This window comes from Mixophyes fleayi, chromosome 3 (assembly GCF_038048845.1).
Source record: "Mixophyes fleayi isolate aMixFle1 chromosome 3, aMixFle1.hap1, whole genome shotgun sequence".
NCBI classification, from domain to species: Eukaryota; Metazoa; Chordata; class Amphibia; order Anura; family Limnodynastidae; genus Mixophyes; species Mixophyes fleayi.
The window spans coordinates 193,463,449-193,489,492 of record NC_134404.1 but is presented as its reverse complement, the minus strand read 5'-3'; the positions used below and the strand labels follow the sequence as shown (position 1 = coordinate 193,489,492).

Below are 26,044 nucleotides of genomic sequence, written 5' to 3'. Positions count from 1 at the left end.
GCCGCCATCTTCACTCGGGCATTGATCAGGGTAGAGGGAGGGTGTGTTAGGTGGTCCTCTGTGCTGTTTAGTTCTGTGCTGTTTAGTTCTGTGCTGTTTAGTTCTGTGCTGTTTAGTGCTGTGCTGTTTAGTGCTGTGCTGTGCTGTGCTGTGCTGTGCTGTGCTGTGTTCTGCAGTATCAGTCCAGTGGTGCTGTGTGCTGTGCTCTGTCCTTCTGAGGTCAGTGGTGCTGCTGGGTCCTGTGCTGTGTCCTGTTCAGTCCAGTGGTGCTGTGTCCTGTGCTCTGTGCTTCTAAGGGCATAGTTATTTCCCCAATATTCCCCTGTGTTTAAAAAAATAAAAAAAAGTTTTTTTTATAAAATACCAAAAACTACTTTAATATTTTTTAATTACCACAAAATTTTCACAACCAATCCTGCAGTATAAGCCCATTGGTACTGCAATATTACCAAGTTCACACATTCAGCAGTAAAAGTCCAGTGGTACTGCAATATTACAAAGTTTACACATTCTGCAGTATCAGTCCAGTGGTGCTGTGTCCTGTGCTCTGTCCTGCTGAGTTCCGTAGTGCTGCTGGGTCCTGTGCCGTGTCCTGTTCAGTCCAGTGGTGCTGTGTCCTGTGCTCTGTGCTTCTAAGGGCATAGTTATTTCCCCATTATTCCCAAGTTTGTAAAAAATAAAAAAAAAGTAAAAAAAAATAAAAAATTTTAAAAAAAAAATAATATATAATAATTATAACCAAATTTGCAAAACCAATCCAGCATTATAAGTTCATTGGTACTGCAATATTACCAAGTTCACACATTCAGCAGTAAAAGTCCAGTGGTACTGCAATATTACAAAGTTTACACATTCTGCAGTATCAGTCCAGTGGTGCTGTGTCCTGTGCTCTGTCCTGCTGAGTTCCGTAGTGCTGCTGGGTCCTGTGCCGTGTCCTGTTCAGTCCAGTGGTGCTGTGTCCTGTGCTCTGTGCTTCTAAGGGCATAGTTATTTCCCCATTATTCCCAAGTTTGTAAAAAATAAAAAAAAAGTAAAAAAAAAAGAAAAATTCAAAAAAAAAAAAAAATATATAATAATTATAACCAAATTTGCAAAACCAATCCAGCATTATAAGTCCATTGGTACTGCAATATTACCAAGTTCACACATTCTGCAGTATCTTGTGCTACATATAATGGAGACCAAAAATTTGGAGGATAAAGTAGGGAAAGATCAAGACCCACTTCCTCCTAATGCTGAAGCTGCTGCCACTAGTCATGACATAGACGATGAAATGCCATCAACGTCGTCTTCCAAGCCCGATGCCCAATCTCGTAGTACCGGGCATGTAAAATCCAAAAAGCCCAAGTTAAGAAAAAGTAGCAAAAAGAGAAACTTAAAATCATCTGAGGAGAAACGTAAAGTTGCCAATATGCCATTTACGACACGGAGTGGCAAGGAACGGCTTAGGCCCTGGCCCGTGTTCATGACTAGTGGTTCAGCTTCACCCACGGATCTTAGCCCTCCTCCTCCTCCCCCCCCCTACAAAAAATTGAAGAGAGTTATGCTGTCAGCAACAAAACAGCAAACAACTCTGCCTTCTAAAGAGAAATTATCACAAATCCCCAAGGCGAGTCCAAGGGTGTTGGTGGTTGTCAAGCCTGACCTTCCCATCACTGTACGGGAAGAGGTGGCTCGGGAGGAGGCTATTGATGATGTAGCTGGCGCTGTGGAGGAACTTGATGATGAGGATGGTGATGTGGTTATTGTAAATGAGGCACCAGGGGGGGAAACAGCTGATGTCCATGGGATGAAAAAGCCCATCGTCATGCCTGGTCAGAAGACCAAAAAATGCACCTCTTCGGTCTGGAGTTATTTTTATCCAAATCCAGACAACCAATGTATGGCAATATGTAGCTTATGTAAAGCTCAAATAAGCAGGGGTAAGGATCTTGCCCACCTAGGAACATCCTCCCTTATACGTCACCTGAATAACCTTCATAGTTCAGTGGTTAGTTCAGGAACTGGGGCTAGGACCCTCATTGGTACAGGGACACCTAAATCCCGTGGTCCAGTTGGATACACACCAGCAACACCCTCCTCGTCAACTTCCTCCACAATCTCCATCAGATTCAGTCCTGCAGCCCAAGTCACCAGCCAGACTGAGTCCTCCTCAATACGGGATTCATCCGAGGAATCCTGCAGCGGTACGCCTACTACTGCTACTGCTGCTGTTGCTGCTGTTAGTCGGTCATCTTCCCAGAGGGGAAGTCGTAAGACCGCTAAGTCTTTCACCAAACAATTGACCGTCCAACAGTCGTTTGCCATGACCACCAAATACGATAGTAGTCACCCTATTGCAAAGCGTATAACTGCGGCTGTAACTGCAATGTTGGTGTTAGACGTGCGCCCGGTGTCCGCCATCAGTGGAGTGGGATTTAGAGGGTTGATGGAGGTATTGTGTCCCCGGTACCAAATCCCCTCGAGATTCCACTTCACTAGGCAGGCGATACCAAAAATGTACAGAGAAGTACGATCAAGTGTCCTCAGTGCTCTTAAAAATGCGGTTGTACCCACTGTCCACTTAACCACGGACATGTGGACAAGTGGTTCTGGGCAAACGAAGGACTATATGACTGTGACAGCCCACTGGGTAGATGCATCCCCTTCCGCAGCAACAGCAACAGCTGCATCAGTAGCAGCATCTACAAAATGGCTGCTCATGCAAAGGCAGGCAACATTGTGCATTACAGGCTTTAATAAGAGGCACAACGCTGCCAACATATTAGAGAAAATGAGGGAAATTATCTCCCAGTGGCTTACCCCACTTAGACTCTCATGGGGATTTGTGGTGTCAGACAATGCCAGTAACATTGTGCGGGCATTAAATATGGGCAATTTCCAGCACGTCCCATGTTTTGCCCACACCATTAATTTGGTGGTGCAGCATTACCTCAAGAGTGACAGGGGTGTGCAGGAGATGCTTGCGGTGGCCCGCAAAATTGCTGGACACTTTCGGCATTCAGCCAGTGCCTACCGCAGACTAGAGGCACATCAAAAAAGCTTGAACCTGCCCTGCCATCACCTCAAACAAGAGGTTGTGACGCGCTGGAACTCCACCCTCTATATGCTGCAGAGGATGGAGGAGCAGCAAAAGGCCATTCAGGCCTACACAGCCACCTACGACATAGGCAAAGGAGTGGGGATGCGCCTGAGTCAAGCGCAGTGGAGACTGATTTCCGTGTTGTGCAAGGTTCTGCAGCCATTTGAACTTGCCACACGAGAAGTCAGTTCCGACACTGCCAGCTTGAGTCAGGTCATTCCCCTGATCAGGCTGTTGCAGAAGCAGCTGGAGAAAGTGAGGGAGGAGCTGGTAAGCCATTGCGATTACAGCAAGCATGTAGCTCTTGTGGATGTAGCCCTTCGTACGCTTTGCCAGGATCCGAGGGTGGTCACTCTTTTAAAGTCAGAGGAATACATTCTGGCCACCGTGCTCGATCCTCGGTTTAAAGCGTATGTTGTGTCTCTGTTTCCGGCGGACACAAATCTACAGCGGTGCAAAGACCTGCTGGTCAGGAGATTGTCCTCTGAAGAGGACCGTGACATGCCAACAGCTCCACCCTCATTTTCTTCCACATCTATGGCTGCGAGGAAAAAGCTCAGTTTTCCCAAAAGAGGCACTGGCGGGGATGCTGATAACATCTGGTCCGGACTGAAGGACCTGCCAACCATTGCAGACATGTCTACTCTCGCTGCATTGGATGCTGTCACAATAGAAAAAATTGTGGATGATTACTTTGCTGACACCATCCAAGTAGACATGTCAGACAGTCCATATTGTTACTGGCAGGAAAAAAAGGCAGTTTGGAAGCCCCTGTACAAACTGGCTCTATTTTACCTGAGTTGTCCCCCCTCCAGTGTGTACTCGGAAAGAGTTTTTAGTGCAGCGGGGAACCTGGTCAGTGAGCGGCGAAGGAGGTTGCTTCCTCACAACGTTGAAAAAATGATGTTTATAAAAATGAATAATCAATTCCTCAATGAAGTACAGCACTGCCCTCCAGATACTACAGAGGGACCTGTGGTTGTGGAGTCCAGCGGGGACGAATTGATAATGTGTGATGAGGAGGAAGTACACACTGTAGGGGGAGAGGAATCAGAGGTTGAGGATGAGGACGACATCTTGCCTCAGTAGAGCCTGTTTAGTCTGTACAGGGAGAGATGAATAGCTTTTTTGGTGTGGGGGCCCAAACAAACCAATCATTTCAGTCAAAGTTGTTTGGTAGGCCCTGTCGCTGAAATGATTTGTTTGTTAAAGTGTGCATGTCCTATTTCAACAGCAGACCTCTCAACTGCAGCTCATCCCTCCTCTGCGGGGATAATGTCTCCTGTGCTCTGACACGTCACTCTGTGTACTCTCAGCCTCAGGATCTGACACTACAGCTACCATGCCTCTTGTAGCAGCCCTCACTCCAGGGCCTCTTCCATGTGCAGTGTCCCCCTCTCTCTTGGGTTCACTATAGTGGCATGGAGTTCTCCCCCTCATCCAGGGCACACATTCCTTGCCCTGGCTCAGTCACCACGCTCAGACTTCCAGGCAATGCTGGGGGAGCCTGGGAGCTTCCACCCCAGGTCCCCAGCTACAACTCTCCTCTCCTGTGTCTTCTCTCTCTTTCTGACACTTTAAAGATCGTGCCTTTAAATGAAAAAGTCAGTCTTCATTGCACGACTATGTGCAAGTGCAACAGGGACATTTTTTTGGGTTTACAAAGTCAAACAATAACACTACGACCCTGTCTGTCTGGGGTCTGTCAATGACGAATTGTCTGGAGCATGTTTTGAGGAGGTATTGTGGCCCCGGTATCAAATTGGGTATCGGGGCCACCCCACTATGCAGTCCAGATACTTGTTTGGTGGAATTCCGACACGTGGAGGGTTTTTTAATTATATTGTGGCCTCGGTACCAAATTGTGTACCGGGGCCACCACACTACGCAGTCAAGATACTTGTTTGGTGGAATTCAGACCAGTTGAGGGTTTTATTATTATATTGTGTGGACCACTCTATCTATACCACACTACAACTCTATACCACTTTATTTCCTACTTTAATTCTATTTAATTCTATTTCCTACTTTAATTCTATTACTAATTAATTAACATAAAGAGGAACAAAAATAACCAATTTTACCAAAAGTATAATATGACTTAGACTTACAAACACTACACTTGAAAGATCGTGCCTTTAAATGAAAAAGTAAGTCTTCATTGCATGACTATGTGCAACAGGGACAGTTTTTTTACAAAGTCAACTAATAACACTTGGACCCTGTCTGTCTTTAACATACTTAATGGGATCTCAATGACGAATTGTCTGTAGCATGTTTGGAGGAGGTATTGTGGCCCCGGTATCAAGTTGGGTACCGGGGCCACCCCACTACGCAGTCCAGATACTTGTTTGGTGGAATTCTGACACGTGGAGGGTTTTTTAATTATATTGTGGCCTCGGTACCAAATTGTGTACCGGGGCCACCACACTACGCAGTCAAGATAGATAGATGCGTATCATAGATAAAGTACATTCAGTGGTGTGGGGCAAATTGAAAAATATTCAAAATGCACTGACATTATCAAAAACAAGAGGTTGTCACACGCTAAAACTCCAACATGTATATGATGGAGAGGATGGAGGAGCAGCCGTATGTGTAGTGTAATGCAGACCTGTTGAAGGTTTTTTATATATTTTATTGTGGTGCCCAGTGCCCACTCCTCTACGCAGTCCAGGTACATTTATTGGTGCGATTCATAAAAGTTCAGGGTTTTTAAGATATTGTGGTGACCCACTCCTCTACGCAGTCCAGGTACATTTATTGGTGCGATTCATAAAAGTTCAGGGTTTTTAATATATTGTGGTGACCCACTCCTCTACGCAGTCCAGGTACATTTATTGGTGCGATTCTTAAAAGTTCAGGGTTTTTAAGATATTGTGGTGACCCACTCCTCTACGCAGTCCAGGTACATTTATTGGTGCGATTCTTAAAAGTTCAGGGTTTTTAAGATATTGTGGTGACCCACTCCTCTACGCAGTCCAGGTACATTTATTGGTGCGATTCATAAAAGTTCAGGGTTTTTAATATATTGTGGTGACCCACTCCTCTACGCAGTCCAGGTACATTTATTGGTGCGATTCATAAAAGTTCAGGGTTTTTAATATATTGTGGTGACCCACTCCTCTACGCAGTCCAGGTACATTTATTGGTGCGAATCAAACAAGTTGATGGTTTTCTTATTATATATATTGTGGTGACCCACTCCTCTACGCAGTCCAGGTACATTTATTGGTGCGATTCATAAAAGTTCAGGGTTTTTAATATATTGTGGTGACCCACTCCTCTACGCAGTCCAGGTACATTTATTGGTGCGAATCAAACAAGTTGATGGTTTTCTTATTATATATATTGTGGTGACCCACTCCTCTACGCAGTCCAGGTACATTTATTGGTGCGAATCATAAAAGTTCAGGGTTTTTAAGATATTGTGGTGACCCACTCCTCTACGCAGTCCAGAAAGATACCTTTTTGCAACGTTTTGGACTAATAACTATATTGTGAGGTGTTCAGAATACACTGTAAATTAGTGGAAATGCTTGTTATTGAATGTTATTGAGGTTAATAATAGCCTAGGAGTGAAAATAAGCCCAAAAACTTGATTTTTAAACTTTTTATGTTTTTTTCAAAAAAAATCCGAATCCAATACCTTAAATCCGAACCGAGACCTTTCGTCAAGTGTTTTGCGAGACAAATCCGAACCTCAAAAATAACGAAAATCCGGATCCAAAACACAAAACACGAGACCTCAAAAGTCGCCGGTGCACATCCCTAGTAATAGGTCCCTTTTGGAAACAAGTAACATTTACATTGCCATTCATAAATTGTGGTTAATCTCTGCATTCCTTAATCAAACAACAGATACATTTAATTTGCTAGAATCATTTGGCAGAAATGCTGTCGGCAATTAGGCCCATTTAAAAAAATCAGATAGAATAGTATACAGTTATAGTACTTACTAGTAAAAAGGGATATTTAGTATCATTCTTGGAATGTCTAGAAGAAAATTTCCTATGTAAAGAAGTAGTTCAATAACTTTTGTAAGTTTAAATAATTAGCTAGAAAAAAATCCTAATTATGGCAAAATCATGTGAAATTCATTAATTGTTTTTATTAGATGCTGAGCATCCACCCACACCAAGAGTAAGAGTAGGAGTAGGAGCTGCCAGGGACACCAATGGCTTCTCCTCCTGCTGCCCAGGCACAATCAACATCTGTGCGGCTCTGGGAGACCTTAGAGAAAAGTTCTAATGAATCAAAAGAAATACTGACCAATATAAATCAAAGCCTCCAGGAGATGATGGGTTAGCAGGAGTGCATAATTATAGCTATGAAGGGATTTGCACAAAACTGGCAGCAATCCTTAATCATGTAGTCCCCGTGGCCAGATTATTACATCTGTCCCCTGGGAGCTTGACAAGAGGGCTCAACACCTGCCTCTGTTCCTGCAGCCCCCAGTGCTCGGGTCACTCAGAGACAAGTGGTGAGGGACAATTATAACATCAGCCCTAGGGGAAAAAGTAAAAAAAAAAAAAAAGTTTTTTTTTAAAATATGTTGAACACATTTTGCTGTTATTTTTCAGATTGTCCAATCTACTCCTAATTGCAATGTTATGAAAACTTACACACAGAAAAATAATGTCGCACACAATATTTGATGCATATATGAAGGCTCCACCAGATCAATCAAGGCAATAGAAATGGTATTTGAGAAGCCCAAACGTTAGTTCAGTGACTGGTGGACATATGAATTATATGCAAAATTTAGCAAAGGGCAGAACCGATATGTGCTGTCTCCATAAAGGCGAACAAACACACTTTAAAAAAGCAACCGACCCATGTTTGTGTTTGGATGCTTTGTTAATCTAGACACTCGACAGTATTGCAAATATGTAGATTTACACTTTGAACCAATTAAGTAAAATATAATTTTAAACATACCATAATTCACCTAAGGTTAGCTGCATAGTGAACATGGGGCAACTACAGAGCTAGTAATAATGACATGGCCAAAGTTTTGTTTCTACATTTTATGACATTAAACATTCTTACCTAATATCCACGCATCTCCACCTTGCCTCTGTTATATTTTATGCCATATAACCAATTGCTTCATCACAAAGGAGTCAGAAAGAGAAGAGGTGCATCAAATATAGCCTTGACATTGTGTAATAAAATAATTTCCTATTTCGAAAAATGGATTGATTAACTCCCGATGGTACCAACACTACATAAGTACCATCAATTCGATTAAACTATTGTTTTATGGGCACACGGGATTCCTCATCAAAAGGCAGATGAATAAACTGGGTGATTTGCTACAGGAATGTCTGCAATATCTGTTTGAGTACATGACTGAAAGCAGTCTGGGACACTCCTGTCGCAACACCCACTGTGGTCTGGAATGACCACAGAAATGTAACAGTCAACAATTTAGTCAGTGTGGTATTGCTGTATGGATGCCACTCATATGCTCTAGGTTGCTATATCTGCAGAGTGTCCATGATGACATAAGGTGGTAGGTGAAAGAGGCATATCAACTTTGCAACTGGCACTCCAAAGAGGTTTACACATGACCTGTAGACACGCTCGCTGGACAATCTTTTTGGAGTTGCTGGCCTACAAGAGTGTGCTATAGATCAGGGAAAAAAGTAGGTAACAACAAATACACATGATAAAAAATGCTAACAAAAATTTAGCTATGTCAAGATTAGAAAAGAAAAGATCCAAATGTATCCACTATAAGTGCCACAAGCAAGCGACTATGCAATGAGGCAATCTATCTGCTACCAATGAATGCAGTGATTCCACAATAATTCAATCAGAAGTAATGAGGTAACGTTGCCATTCATTATCATCATCAGCTTGTATTTGCATCTACCATGTAGCTGGTGCAAAAGATACACCTCCGAACAGGGGCATATAAACCAGAAACTGCTGGTCTGCATCGGCTGCATTTACGAGAACACACCTTTACTGTACTTAACCTATGTTAGAATGCACCTTTCCTCATATGTTTCACCTCTACAGGTGCAGACTTGTGTAAGTTGCAGAATCACACATTTGCATGGGCGCATCTGCATTATGCACAATGGAGTAGTACTCACTCTGCATCAGCTCCATGTGTGTGTGAGTGTGAATTGTTTTTTAACTTGCCAAACCAGGGTCCTGATCTTGTTATGTACCTGGCCCCTACAGCCCATAGTAGTAATTGTAAAGTGTTACAATGGAAATAGACCATATTTTCTTGTGCTGCACTTCTCCATACTGCACATCTGTAGTGAAAAGGAGTACATCTCAGTCTGTATGCAGACTGAGTCCCTGTTGTACCTCTCTACGTGTAGAGGCAAAACGTAAGAGGGGCAACTTACGTACTATGCGGAGGAGAAAGCAGCTACAGATATTCCTCTAGAAGGTACAAGATCCATGGTGATAATGATAACACAGGTCTGTGAAATTTAAGGTATTGAAAGCTTTTTTAATAATACTTTTATATTCTTAATTATACTCCTGTGTACATCAAGAAATAGTATATAAAAACAATTATCACATCACATTTACCTATAAGGGATTACATACATTTTTAAGAAAAAACAAAAAGTTTAACTGTTCTTGATATATTTATTGGGAAAAACGAAGAAGTGTAGATGATATCACTGTGTTTTTGCCTTAATTACATAATAAAATAACAATAAAATCAAACAATAATAGAAACAAAACCATTATTATTGAAATCATTGTTAACATTTTTTTTTGTGTCTTCATACTCCGTTTTGTCGTTTTTCGCTTATAAGTTTTTTCTGTGTCGTCTTGGTGTATCATCCAGCAGTAGTGAGCCATCAGATCTTTAATATCACTGTAGTCTCCGAGATTATTCTGAAAATGCTCAATATGGGAATTCAAAAAATGTACCTAGAAACTCTTATTGCAGCCAGGGTTTCTGTAACTATTAAGCATTTCCCTGACAATTTCTTTGTAATTTGGATCCTTTACATTGCCTACATTTGTTTAAATCACTTGTTTGAAGGATGAAAATTGTTTCATCAGACCTAATTTTATATGTAGTGGTGGAAGTAAAACTTTATTTGGATCTACTTAACTGGATTTGATGACATTAATTTTTCCACTTTCTAAACTTTTTCGAGCTGACCAATTGTTTTTTTGCCAATGTAAAGTTTTAGCTCAGCTATCCCATTCACAAAGAAGACATGGAATTTGGTGTAACTTTGTTGCTGGACAAGTACCATGCATAACATTTTAAGATCTCCACATAATAACCAGTTGTGTCTTGCATATCCAATCAGTTCCAAAACAGTTTTGAAATTTTCATGTTTCTTTAAGATAGACTGAATGTGCTAATGGTATTGACGCGTATGTGTTGCCATTGTGCAATAAAACTGCTTTTAAACTTCTTTTTGAATAATCTATGAATGTATATGACCTGTGTGTGTGTAGTATGTAGTGTGTACTGTGTGTGTGTATGTTGTGGTAGGCAGGGGTTAAAATGAACCGGCACAGGGCAAAATTGTGTTGCATCTGTTGTATTTGGTTCCACCTTCGCCAGCTCACCTTGTAGTTGTAGTTATAGTTGAACCATTGTGTGTGTGCAATGTTCCATTAGACAGTATAAGGTTTAGGCCCTTTGTAAATTTCAGCTCCAGGCCCATGTGGACCTCAATCTGGCACTGGGCGCGGGGACGTTTTATGACGAGAACTGAATTGCAACGTTCTATACTACCGACTGAATTAATTTAAAACAATGTTTTATAATAAATATAGGCAGAATACATTTATTATTTCAAAGAATATGAAAAAAAAACGACCTATTCATAAATACACGTTTTGCAGAAAAAGGTGATATGATATGCAAAATCGGGAGTTATTTTCATGTTCAGCAACCAAAAGTCTATAGGTATTACATAAATTCGTTAAAAAAGCTTTTTCATCGCAGACCAGTGTAATCAGTAGACCACATGTAAGATCAGACCTTACATTTGATGTTAATAAAATAAATGCAAAAAACAAACAGCCCCCGTGCCCAGAAAGCCACACAAGCTCTAGTCCTGCACCTAGAGTGCCAGTGGCAAAATTGTGGGGATAAACAGAGTGTGGTCCCTTGAAATTGCATATACCAGCACTAGGTTATGCTGGTGGCACTATAGCAGGAAATCCCACAGCATAGGGTTTTCCTTAGTACCAACCAGCTCCAGGCTGGTTAACATGGGGCTGAAATCCCTAGGGGGATTAAACTCGCCAAAAACAATGCAACCCTCTCTAGGAATACCAAGCCCCATACTGACAGCACTAGGGCACTTCCCACACCCCTGCTGCGATAGGTGTTAGATAATAATTTAAAAAAAAAGTACTGGTTGTTCATGGTGCACTACATGTCCCAGCAAGCCCTGGCCTGGCTTTACGTGGTTGGGCATGTTGGCGCTTGTAATATTACAAGCGCCAGCATACCTATGGCTGCCAGGGCATGTCTGCACTTGAGGAACCACAAGTGCACCAGACAAAAATGTAAATAAACACACACATACCACATTTAAATAAAATTATTAATTTGATTAAAAACACCCCCTCACAACCCTCATTGACCCTCTTTATTTCTCACCTAAGTCAGAAGGCACCCTTGGCATCTTTTTCTTGAAACAATCCAGTATTGGCAAAATACAAAAACTCTGCTAAGAGCTTGGCTGCAAATGTGCTCTTAGGGGCATATTCAATTGTTAGCGAGACGGGTGAAAATCCCGCGCTCGAAAAAAACCAAAAACCAGCGCTCGTTTTTTCCTGTTCGAGCACTCGTTTAAAAAAAAACAAAAACGCTCAATTCAATTGTTAACATTGCATCTACCCCCTCGCACTCTATTATTGGTCCTAGCGAGTTTGAAATGAGGAGTGGTTAAGGCAGTCATTTTAGTATAAAAAAATAAAAGAAAATTAATGCAATCAAGAAGGGCCCCAGCACTGCACAAGAGAATGGGCCCCTACACTGCAATCAAGAAGGGCCCCAGCACTGCAAGCAACAATGCCCCCCCCTGGACAGCAGATTTAAAGATTTTACAAGCAGGTAAATTTTTTGCCATTTACAAACATTTCTTGAACACTGGCCAAGCATGGACATTTGTAAGGTACAAATATTTGTGGGACAGTGGGCAAGCCGGATATTTCTTCGAAGGTACAAATATTTGTTGGGACTTTGCGTAAATGAGTGTGTGTAGGTAAAGCATCAGAAAACTGATGATTTCGTCCATGGTGAGTATTTTTTTTTTTTTTGTTTTTAATAAAAATCTATGGTGTACATGAAGGTGTTTACTGTATTTCTTGGGGTTTTATTATTTTTAATAAAGATTTGTGGTTGGAATGAGGGTGTTGTGCTTTTATTTAACATTTTGCTTTGTGGAACTACAGATCACAGCCAGCCGTGGGTGTAAGAGCATTTTGGCACTAGTGGTTCTACAAGTGCAAACATGCCCTGGGTGCCATGGGTACACTGGTGCTTGTAGTTAGACAAGTAGCAGCATGCACACACTATTTAGGCCAACATGGCTGGCTGGGACATGTAGTTCCACAAGTCAAAATTTTTTATTATTTTTTTTTTCATACAAAATCCCCATTTATTACCCTACTACCCACAGCCCAGGGGTAGTAGGAAGAGCCCTAGTGCTATCGGCACTGGGCTGGGTGTCCCTAGGGGGGTGGCCCGCTTACATTTTTCAGTGGACCACACTCCCTAGGGAATCCAGGCCAGCGCTGAACAGTCTGTGGGTGTTTACTCATTATGGCCGTGGGACCAAAACTGCGTTCCCCCTCCCCCCCCCCCCCTGCTATAGTGCCTATCACCCCGGCTGGTGTGCCTAGTGCTGGTTCAATTAAAATAGGGGGAACCCTACGCAAAAATTTTCAAAGATTTTAACACACACAGCAATAGCCTGCCAGCGCTAGGGTTAAGACTAAATAGAGTGGGGAGCAAACGCTTTTGGTTTTAAAAAATAAATAAATAACATGCTACTTTTCACAATTTTGATGAGAGCTGACTGATGTCAGGCACAACCACCCCCCCCCCCTTAAAATAAAATAATAAAGTTTAAATACATGCACCACTAATGGATTTTTTTAAAGGGGGAACTTTCAAAAACTATTAATTATTACACTTTTATTTTTTTAAAAAAATAGTACTTTTCAGTTTTTAGGTTATTTTTATGAACTTTTACACCTATTTTTTCAGTTTAATGTATATTTTTTTTAACTTAATAAAAAAAAAATTTCTTTGAGCAGACCAAGGAGGTGCGAGATAAAACAGCAGATTTGCCTGTTTCACCCACAGCGTTAAAAAACAATTGAATAGCTTTTTCCGCTGAGGGTTCGCATCCAGCCTATACTTTAACATTGACAAACGTTTGGAGCGCGATAAGACGGAGAAGTTTACGCGCTCGAAAATAATAATAAAAAAAAAAAGACGTAACGCGCTCGAAATTACAAACTCTCTAACAATTGAATACCCCCCTTAGTGTCTGTGCAGTAATATTTATCACTGGGAAAAATTCCCATGCACATTTGGAACTGGTTGGTACGGGTTTTCCTGCTAGAGTGCCACCAGCCCGGGCTGCCATAGCCTAATGCTAGTGCTGACAACTTTGGGGGAACCCAATCCTTTTTGTCCACCAGATTTTTCCAATAAACACCTAGGCTGGCAGCACTAGAGCTGCTTTGGTGTTTTCATACACTTTTAACATATAATATGCTTTAAGCATATCTTACTGTAATGCATGCATTTTGTATAACATACAGAGTCGCACGTATCTTAATGATACATGCAGCTCTGAATACTACAAGTATAGTACATATTTTACACAGATGTAATTTACACATGCGCCTTTGCCATAAACTATATCTGTCTGTACATTACACTCAGGGCCCTCTTAAGAACATCTTGGGCCCCCGGGCACAGCAGTGCACCGGGGCCCCTATATATAAAAAAAAATAAAAAAAAATTATATATATGGGCCCATGTCGGGCGGGCGTGATGACGTCATGCCCGACATGCACTGCAAGCGCGACGGAGGAGGAGACCATGGAGGGAGCCGGATCGCCAGCTGACCGCAAGGTTAGTATTTTCTTCTATTTTTTCAGGGTTTTTTTTTTTTGCTGCCTCCGACGGGCCCCCCTAGGCTGCAGGGCTCCCGGGCACCTGCCCATTGTGCCCAATGGGAAAGACGGCCCTGATTACACTGACTGCTACTTTAATTCCTCTCATCTGCCTGTGAAAACTGCTGCTCCTCCACAAAAATCTACTCATCTTGTTCCACAAACTCATAACCACGGCAGAAATCTAGGCACTTTTTTAATGAAAATTATAACTAAAAACAAACATAAGGACAATACATTCAAGTGTACTGCGAGGCCAAAACACAATACAACGTTCACCATAAATCAGCCATACTTTATAGAATAATACAAGACATATGGCATACGATATGACATCCTGCACTATACATCACCTTTGTTTTGAAGCCCAGGGTGCATGATCGAATTCAATCATCCAGTGCACTGCAGTGACTGTGCTGGGGGTTTGGGTCCTTAGACAGTTCCCTAAAGGGAAATGGCTCCATTGCTCACCATCCCCAGGAACCATAGTGCCACTTTAGAGAATAAGGGTCTTCAGATAACCCTTTACCAAAGCTAGGGGGAGTTCCACGACATCACCGACCATGGGAGCGATATGGCCACTCTGTTGCAATGCTCAGGTGGGACCTGCCCAGACATAAGGTCAGGGCAAAGAAATAAAAAGGATGCCACAAAAAAAGGAGGTATGCAAATAACTTTACTAGTGCAAAGGTGTACTCAAGCACCATGGCAAGTTTTGGCACCCCGACTCAGGTGGCACCAGGGCAATGTTGCACATCGGGATTCTAGTAACTGGCCTCTTGGCCAGAGGACAAGATGACAGCCCATCGCCTGATCTTAGCCAAAAGGCCATGAAGCGACTATACATCACCATTTTCTTTAAAAGCCTCTCTAAAACCACAATGCATCTAAAAAGTGCTCAAAAACATAAAAAGTAGCCCCTCTATACCCAACCCCCTGGGTTTATAAGATATCTCAGGAGGCAAGTGTCTACAGACCCCTTCTTTTTCCCGCAAGATAAGGAAGTCCCTTTCACCTGGGATCCACTAAGGCTTCTCCCAGGACTAAATATTCTGCCCCCAAGGGGAAGTTTAAAGGAAGTGGGAACCACTTGGACCACACCACCTCCACTCCAATCCAAAAAGAAAAATACAAAAAAATATGTGAAAGTGATAAAATAAAAACACAAAGAAAAAATAAATAAATAAGTGATCATGAATACTAGGGATGTGCACCGGCGACTTTTGAGGTCTCGTGTTTTGTGTTTTGGATCCGGATTTTCGTTATTTTTGAGGTTCGGATTTGTCTCGCAAAACACTTGACGAAAGGTCTCGGTTCGGATTTAAGGTTTTGGATTCGGATTTTTTTGCAAAAAAACATAAAAAGTTTAAAAATCAAGTTTTTGGGCTTATTTTCACTCCTAGGCTATTATTAACCTCAATAACATTCAATAAACAAGCATTTCCACTATTTACAGTGTATTCTGAACACCTCACAATATAGTTATTAGTCCAAAACGTTGCAACAAGGTATCTTTCTGGACTGCGTAGAGGAGTGGGTCACCACAATATATATTAAAAATGCTGAAACTTTTATGAATCGCACCAATAAATGTACCTGGACTGCGTAGAGGAGTGGGTCACCACAATATATATTAAAAACCCTGAACTTTTATGAATCGCACCATAAATGTACCTGGACTGCGTAGAGGAGTGGGTCACCACAATATCTTAAAAACCCAGAACTTTATGAATCGCACCAATAAATGTACCTGGACTGCCTAGAGGAGTGGGTCACCACAATATATATTAAAAAACCCTGAACTTTTATGATTCGCACCAATAATTGTACCTGGACTGCGTAGAGGAGTGGGTCACCACAATATATATTAAAAACCCTGAACTTTTATGAATCGCACCAATAAATGTACCTGGACTGCGTAGAGGAGTGGGTCACCACAATATCTTAAAAACCCTGAACTTTTATGAATCGCACCAATAAATGTACCTGGACTGCGTAGAGGAGGTGGGTCACCACAATATATATTAAAAACCCTGAACTTTTATGATTCGCACCAATAAATGTACCTGGACTGCGTAGAGGAGTGGGTCACCACAATATCTTAAAAACCCTGAACTTTTATGAATCGCACCAATAAATGTACCTGGACTGCGTAGAGGAGTGGGTCACCACAATATATATTAAAAAACCCTGAACTTTTATGAATCGCACCAATAAATGTACCTGGACTGCGTAGAGGAGTGGGTCACCACAATATATTAAAAACCCTGAACTTTTATGAATCGCACCAATAAATGTACCTGGACTGCGTAGAGGAGTGGGTCACCACAATATCTTAAAAAACCCTGAACTTTTATGAATCGCACCAATAAATGTACCTGGACTGCGTAGAGGAGTGGGTCACCACAATATATATTAAAAAACCCTGAACTTTTATGATTAGCACCAATAAATGTACCTGGACTGCGTAGAGGAGTGGGTCACCACAATATCTTAAAAACCCAGAACTTTTATGAATCGCACCAATAACTGTACCTGGACTGCGTAGAGGAGTGGGTCACCACAATATATATTAAAAACCCTGAACTTTTATGAATCGCACCAATAAATGTACCTGGACTGCGTAGAGGAGTGGGTCACCACAATATATTAAAAACCCTGAACTTTTATGAATCGCACCAATAAATGTACCTGGACTGCGTAGAGGAGTGGGTCACCACAATATCTAAAAACCCTGAACTTTTATGAATCGCACCAATAAATGTACCTGGACTGCGTAGAGGAGGTGGGCACTGGGCACCACAATAAAATATATAAAAAACCTTCAACAGGTCTGCATTACACTACACATACGGCTGCTCCTCCATCCTCTCCATCATATACATGTTGGAGTTTTAGCGTGTGACAACCTCTTGTTTTTGATAATGTCAGTGCATTTTGAATATTTTTCAATTTGCCCCACACCACTGAATGTACTTTATCTATGATACGCATCTATCTATCTTGACTGCGTAGTGTGGTGGCCCCGGTACACAATTTGGTACCGAGGCCACAATATAATTAAAAAAACCCTCCACGTGTCAGAATTCCACCAAAAAAGGGTATGGACTGCGTAGTGTGGTGGCCCCGGTACACAATTTGATACCGGGGCCACAATACCTCCTCCAAACATGGTACAGACAATTCGTCATTGAGATCCCAGACAGACAGGGTCAAAGTGTTATTGTTTGACTTTGTAAACCCAAAAAACTGTCCCTGTTGCACATAGTCGTGCAATGAAGACTGACTTTTTCATTAAAGGCACGATCTTTCAAGTGTAGTGTTTGTAAGTCTAAGTCATATTATACTTTTGGTAAAATTGGTTTATTTTGTTCCTCTTTATGGTAATTAGTAATAGAATTAAAGTATGAAATAGAATTAAAGTATGAAATAGAATTAAAGTATTAAATAGAATTAAAGTATGAAATAGAATTAAAGTATGAAATAGAGTGGTATATAGAGTTGTAGTGTGGTATAGATAGAGTGGTCCACACATTATAATAATAATAAAACCCTCAACTGGTCTGAATTCCACCAAACAAGTATCTGGACTGCATAGTGGGGTGGCCCCGGTACCCCAATTTGATACCGGGGCCACAATACCTCCTCCAAACATGGTACAGACAATTCGTCATTGAGATCCCAGACAGACAGGGTCGAAGTGTTATTGTTTGACTTTGTTAACCCAAAAAACTGTCCCTGTTGCACATAGTCGTGCAATGAAGACTGACTTTTTCATTTAAAGGCACCATCTTTCAAGTGTAGTGTTTGTAATTCTAAGTCATATTATACTTTTGGTAAAATTGGTTTATTTTGTTCCTCTTTATGGTAATTAGTAATAGAATTAAAGTATGAAATAGAATTAAAGTATGAAATAGAATTAAAGTATTAAATAGAATTAAAGTATGAAATAGAATTAAAGTATGAAATAGAGTGGTATATAGAGTTGTAGTGTGGTATTGATAGAGTGGTCCACACAATATAATAATAATAAAACCCTCAACTGGTCTGAATTCCACCAAACAAGTATCTGGACTGCGTAGTGTGGTGGCCCCGGTACACAATTTGGTACCGAGGCCACAATATAATTAAAAAATTGGGCATCAACTGTCACCGTTGTTTAATATCTGATACACCTAAATATGGACTGCACAGTGGAGTGGCCCCGGTAGTAAATTTGGTGCCGGGGCCACAATACCTCCTCCAACTTCCAAGTGTAGTGTTTATAAAGACAGACAGCGTCGAAGTGTTATTAGTTGACTTTCTTAACCCTAAAATTGTCCCTGTTGCAAATATTCGTGCAATGGACAGTTACTTTTTTATTGAAAGACTCAAGCTTTCAAGTGTAGTGTTTATAAAATATAAACAACAATACAGTAGTTTTAGAGCACGTCAATACCTCTTGTTTTAAATTATGACACGGCATTTTACTTTTGGTTTAATTTCTTGTATTTTTTTAAATTTGGTTTTACTTTTTGAACATGGCAAACGACTGTTGATTGGTCATATAATGCAAAAAAAAAAAGGTCCAAGATGGAATTGTCCTTGGGCCCTCACACCCACCCTTATGTTGTTGAAATAGGACATGCACACTTTAACAAACCAATCATTTCAGCGACAGGGCCTACCAAACAACTTTGGCTGAAATGATTGGTTTGTTTGGGCCCCCACACCAAAAAAGCTATTCATCTCTCCCTGTACAGACTAAACAGGCTCTACTGAGGCAAGATGTCGTCCTCATCCTCAACCTCTGATTCCTCTCCCCCTACAGTGTGTACTTCCTCCTCATCACACATTATCAATTCGTCCCCGCTGGACTCCACAACCACAGGTCCCTCTGTACTGTCTGGAGGGCAGTGCTGTACTTCATTGAGGAATTGATTATTCATTTTTATAAACATCATTTTTTCAACGTTCTGAGGAAGCAACCTCCTTCGCCGCTCACTGACCAGGTTCCCCGCTGCACTAAAAACTCTTTCCGAGTACACACTGGAGGGGGGACAACTCAGGTAAAATAGAGCCAGTTTGTACAGGGGCTTCCAAACTGCCTTTTTTTCCTGCCAGTAACAATATGGACTGTCTGACATGTCTACTTGGATGGTGTCAGCAAAGTAATCATCCACAATTTTTTCTATTGTGACAGCATCCAATGCAGCGAGAGTAGACATGTCTGCAATGGTTGGCAGGTCCTTCAGTCCGGACCAGATGTTATCAGCATCCCCGCCAGTGCCTCTTTTGGGAAAACTGAGCTTTTTCCTCGTAGCCATAGATGTGGAAGAAAATGAGGGTGGAGCTGTTGGCATGTCACGGTCCTCTTCAGAGGACAATCTCCTGACCAGCAGGTCTTTGCACCGCTGTAGACTTGTGTCCGCCGGAAACAGAGACACAACATACGCTTTAAACCGAGGATCGAGCACGGTGGCCAGAATGTATTCCTCTGACTTTAAAAGAGTGACCACCCTCGGATCCTGGCAAAGCGTACGAAGGGCTACATCCACAAGAGCTACATGCTTGGTGTAATCGCAATGGCTTACCAGCTCCTCCCTCACTTTCTCCAGCTGCTTCTGCAACAGCCTGATCAGGGGAATGACCTGACTCAAGCTGGCAGTGTCGGAACTGACTTCTCATGTGGCAAGTTCAAATGGCTGCAGAACCTTGCACAACACGGAAATCAGTCTCCACTGCGCTTGACTGAGGCGCATCCCCACTCCTTTGCCTATGTCGTAGGTGGCTGTGTAGGCCTGAATGGCCTTTTGCTGCTCCTCCATCCTCTGCAGCATATAGAGGGTGGAGTTCCAGTGCGTCACAACCTCTTGTTTGAGGTGATGGCAGGGCAGGTTCATGCTTTTTTGATGTGCCTCTAGTCTGCGGTAGGCACTGGCTGAATGCCGAAAGTGTCCAGCAATTTTGCGCGCCACCGCAAGCATCTCCTGCACACCCCTGTCACTCTTGAGGTAATGCTGCACCACCAAATTAATGGTGTGGGCAAAACATGGGACGTGCTGGAAATTGCCCATATTTAATGCCCGCACAATGTTACTGGCATTGTCTGACACCACAAATCCCCATGAGAGTCTAAGTGGGGTAAGCCACTGGGAGATAATTTCCCTCATTTTCTCTAATATGTTGTCAGCGTTGTGCCTCTTATTAAAGCCTGTAATACACAATGTTGCCTGCCTTTGCATGAGCAGCCATTTTGTAGATGCTGCTACTGATGCAGCTGTTGCTGTTGCTGCGGTAGGGGATGCATCTACCCAGTGGGCTGTCACAGTCATATAGTCCTTCGTTTGCCCAGAACCACTTGTCCACATGTCCGTGGTTAAGTGGACAGTGGGTACAACCGCATTTTTAAGAGCACTGAGGACACTTGATCGTACTTCTCTGTACATTTTTGGTATCGCCTGCCTAGTGAAGTGGAATCTCGAGGGGATTTGGTACCGGGGACACAATACCTCCATCAACCCTCTAAATCCCACTCCACTGATGGCGGACACCGGGCGCACGTCTAACACCAACATTGCAGTTACAGCCGCAGTTATACGCTTTGCAATAGGGTGACTACTATCGTATTTTGTGGTCATGGCAAACGACTGTTGGACGGTCAATTGTTTTGTGAAAGACTTAGCGGTCTTACGACTTCCCCTCTGGGAAGATGACCGACTAACAGCAGCAACAGCAGCAGTGGCAGTAGTAGGCGTACCGCTGCAGGATTCCTCGGATGAATCCCGTATTGAGGAGGACTCAGTCTGGCTGGTGACTTGGGCTGCAGGACTGAATCTGATGGAGATTGTGGAGGAAGTTGACGAGGAGGGTGTTGCTGGTGTGTATCCAACTGGACCACGGGATTCAGGTGTCCCTGTACCGATGAGGGTCCTAGCCCCAGTTCCTGAACTAACCACTGAACTATGAAGGTTATTCAGGTGACGTATAAGGGAGGATGTTCCTAGGTGGGCAAGATCCTTACCCCTGCTTATTTGAGCTTTACATAAGCTACATATGGCCATACATTGGTTGTCTGGATTTGGATAAAAATAACTCCAGACCGAAGAGGTGCATTTTTTGGTCTTCTGACCAGGCATGACGATGGGCTTTTTCATCCCATGGACATCAGCTGTTTCCCCCCCTGGTGCCTCATTTACAATAACCACATCACCATCCTCATCATCAAGTTCCTCCACAGCGCCAGCTACATCATCAATAGCCTCCTCCCGAGCCACCTCTTCCCGTACAGTGATGGGAAGGTCAGGCTTGACAACCACCAACATCCTTGGACTCGCCTTGTGGATTTGTGATAATTTCTCTTTAGAAGGCAGAGTTGTTTGCTGTTTTGTTGCTTACAGCATAACTCTCTTCAATTTTTTGTAGGGGGGGGGGGAGGAGGAGGAGGGCTAAGATCCGTGGGTGAAGCTGAACCACTAGTCATGAACACGGGCCAGGGCCTAAGCCGTTCCTTGCCACTCCGTGTCGTAAATGGCATATTGGCAACTTTACGTTTCTCCTCAGATGATTTTAAGTTTCTCTTTTTGCTACTTTTTCTTAACTTGGGCTTTTTGGATTTTACATGCCCGGTACTACGAGATTGGGCATCGGGCTTGGAAGACGACGTTGATGGCATTTCATCGTCTATGTCATGACTAGTGGCAGCAGCTTCAGCATTAGGAGGAAGTGGGTCTTGATCTTTCCCTACTTTATCCTCCAAATTTTTGGTCTCCATTATATGTAGCACAAGATACTGCAGAATGTGTGAACTTGGTAATATTGCAGTACCAATGGACTTATACTGCTGGATTGGTTTTGCAAATTTGGTTATAATTATTATATTTTTTATTTTTTTTAAATTTTTTATTTTTTTTTACTTTTTTTTTATTTTTAAAAAACTTGGGAATAGTGGGGAAATAACTATGCCCTTAGAAGCACAGAGCACAGGACACAGCACCACTGGACTGAACAGGACACGGCACAGGACCCAGCAGCACTACGGAACTCAGCAGGACAGAGCACAGGACACAGCACCACTGGACTGATACTGCAGAATGTGTGAACTTTGTAATATTGCAGTACCAATGGACTTATACTGCTGGATTGGTTTTGCAAATTTGGTTATAATTATTATATATTTTATTTTATTTTTTAATTTTTTATTTTTTTTTACTTTTTTTTATTTTTTAAAAACTTGGGAATAATGGGGAAATAACTATGCCCTTAGAAGCACAGAGCACAGGACACAGCACCACTGGACTGAACAGGACACGGCACAGGACCCAGCAGCACTACGGACCTCAGCAGGACAGAGCACAGGACACAGCACCACTGGACTGATACTGCAGAATGTGTGAACTTTGTAATATTGCAGTACCAATGGACTTATACTGCTGGATTGGTTTTGCAAATTTGGTTATAATTATTATATTATTTTTTTTTTTTTTTAAATTTTTTATTTTTTTTTACTTTTTTTTTATTTTTTAAAAACTTGGGAATAATGGGGAAATAACTATGCCCTTAGAAGCACAGAGCACAGGACACAGCACCACTGGACTGAACAGGACACGGCACAGGACCCAGCAGCACTACGGAACTCAGCAGGACAGAGCACAGGACACAGCACCACTGGACTGATACTGCAGAATGTGTAAACTTTGTAATATTGCAGTACCACTGGACTTTTACTGCTGAATGTGTGAACTTGGTAATATTGCAGTACCAATGGGCTTATACTGCAGGATTGGTTGTGCAAATTTTGTGGTAATTAAAAAAAATTAAAGTAGTTTTTGGTATTTTTTAAAAAAACTTTTTTTTATTTTTTTAAACACAGGGGAATATTGGGGAAATAACTATGCCCTTAGAAGCACAGAGCACAGGACACAGCACCACTGGACTGAACAGGACACAGCACAGGACCCAGCAGCACCACTGACCTCAGAAGGACAGAGCACAGCACACAGCACCACTGGACTGATACTGCAGAACACAGCACAGCACAGCACAGCACAGCACAGCACAGCACAGCACAGCACAGAACTAAACAGCACAGCACAGAACTAAACAGCACAGCACGAGATCTACCAGGACAGAGGACCACCTAACACACCCTCCCTCTACCCTGATCAATGCCCGAGTGAAGATGGCGGCGACTAGCGGGGAATTTATAGGATCCGAGTATCGCGAGATCCGACAACGGGATTATGAGTCAGAGCCTCAGTTTCACATTTGAATTTGGCGCCAATACCCGGATCTGTCTCGGATCCGACTCGGATCCGCAACGTTCGGGTGGGCTCGGATTTTTATAAATCCGAGTGCGCTCATCCCTAATGAATACTGCCTCCAGCCTTTTGGCTGGATTTGTAAAAAAAATTCCTGCCTAGCCAAAAGGCCACAAAAGAGTGAAACCAGCGCTTCGTGTCCTACTTTTACCACCTGGGATCACCAATCTCAGTGATTTTTCAGGCACCCTGAGTCACTACTCTGGGGGCACAAAGGTCCTGGACTTTATTGCTGCCGGCTCTTTGGCCACATGACTTAGGTAGTCTGTCCATTATCGGAGGAACCCCTTAACTCTCCTCGAACAGATACTACACTTGATCTTAGCCAAAAGGCTGTGAACAGCTAGTGTCAAGTATGTATAACAATTTACCTGCCCTGCTATAAGGCCAATGCAAAGTGCTTTATTAGTCCAAGGTGTTCTCATGCATCAGTGCATATTCAGGTACCACCAGTTCAGGCGGCACCATGGGCACACCTTGGGATTCTAGTAACCGGTCTCTTGGCCAGAGGACAAGGTGACCGCCCATCGCCTAAAGGCAGCATTATTTGAGACACACAGTGGTTCTAAAGCTGCATTTAAGCTATGCAACAGCCGTGCTGCATTTCTTAATGGAATTTCAGAGAATGAAGACTGGGTATAAATATTTGCACAACTGTAACAAGACACTTATTATCAGTGCCTGCCCTTTGCACTGTGAAATAAATTCAAACTATGTCTAAACGAAAGAGGAAGATCTTAATAGTTTCTTTTATGAAAATCAGATATATACCTCGAAATGCAAGTAGCATTCTTACAAGGAGGGTAAAGTGCACACGCTAAAGAAAGTTTACATTTATTATATTGTCAAAAAGTAACTAACATATATATAAGGTGTATATAAACATGTATAAATCTCTAACATATGCCCTTTTTAAATGTCTGTTTAAATCATCGTTCTTGCAATACTATCTTTTGTACAAAGGGAATCTTTAGTGGTGCTGTAACAAGATGACATCACACAAGAACTTTTTCTCAGTTTCCCACCTTCCAAGCCGCCTTTTGTGACAGGTTAAACTAAACACTACAGGATTCACCCTTCAGGGAAACTGATACTAATTTGCATGAAGGGCATGGTCTGATTTATTTTCAGTGAGCAGCTGCAAAAGTACCTGCAGTAAAATCTTTTCTATTGCATCTTACTCATCAGGTATGAGGAAGGCTGCCAAGAGCTGTAGCTAACTACAATCTCCCTGGTGAATATTCAGGAACCAAAGACTTGACTTAGCACTTATGCAAAGAGGGCGGTCCTAGGAAAAAGAAACAAACATACCTTCACCAGGAAGTAAATTGTATACCTGATCCAGTATGCAGATTTAACCAGACACAATCTTCAACAAGGAGTCCCTCTTTATTCAGTGAGAAATATCACAGACACTGCTGACGGCTTTAGGGCATTAGCACTTCAGTACCTGACAAAGAACAATCTCTGCAAGTGTGAAGAACCTGTTTTAGCTGTTAACATTTTTCTCCTATGAAAGGTCAAAACTGGGATTATTTTCCATATTGCCGGACGTTTAGCAGACAAATATATTTTTGAATAAGGCAAGATCAGTTTTTACTTATTATATAATTCACATTACCAGATATGGAGGGAAGGAAGGGTCAGCACGGACAATTTAAATAAGAAAACAAGGAACTACCTTTGTCACCTAACTGTGAGTATGGGGAACTGTTGTAGGAAATATTGCTGTTGCCCCTGTTCCTCCACTGAAAACAAGAACAGCCAAAAAGGAGATAATTACAAAGAGAATGACATTGTTATTGCTAATAACCATATAGTTGAGCCTAACAGGACTGAAGCTGTTGGTTATCACCCGCAGAATCCCCAAAAAGTCATTGTATACCCCAAAAAAGAGACCAACATAAGAGACGTCTATGTGGCATTATATTCTTACCGAGCAGGCACAAATGAAGAGCTAAGTTTTTATGCCGGGGACCAAATGCATATACTGGATTTTACTCATGAGAGCTGGTGGAGAGCTAGAGCTTTGACACCCCGGGAAAAGCCAGAAGGATATATTCCAGCTAACTATGTTGCTCTTGTCTCCAGCATTGAATCCAAGCCGTAAGTATACGAAACTTTCCTACTACTCCTTAAATATTGTTTTCAAGTTACACATATGAAATGTTTAGCAGTATAGTCCAAATCTCAAATAATTCACAATTTGAGTAAACAGAATAAGGACAATATGTGGAATGAATAGTGATTTACTAAACTTAACTAGAAGGGACTATGATGTAGAAGAATAGTGGTATGGAGTATTGCCAGTGTCTAGAATTACTGTACAGGTGTCCAGGTAGACCTCCTGGACTCCTGAGAGAGCAGGCCATTCTGTCACATCCCACCCACTTCCTAGTAAAGTGGGCAGGATACGTTGCATTTGACCAGGGCCATCTTTTCCATTGGGCACGATGGGCAGGTGCCCGGGGGGCCCACGGGCAAGGGGGCCCCATAGGCAGGGCTCTTAATTAGA

The 26,044-nt window shown here is 42.2% G+C and overlaps 1 protein-coding gene across 1 annotated transcript in view; it reads left to right on the top strand.

The window, feature by feature from the left end:
* Positions 1-24,838: 24,838 nt before the first annotated feature.
* FRK (fyn related Src family tyrosine kinase) overlaps positions 24,839-26,044 on the top strand; it is a 70,155-nt gene continuing 68,949 nt past the window's right edge. The window contains exon 1 of the mRNA XM_075202946.1: positions 24,839-25,635. Within this exon, the coding sequence (XP_075059047.1) occupies positions 25,232-25,635 (404 nt within the window). The 5' untranslated portion in view covers positions 24,839-25,231. The remainder of the gene's footprint in view (positions 25,636-26,044) is intronic.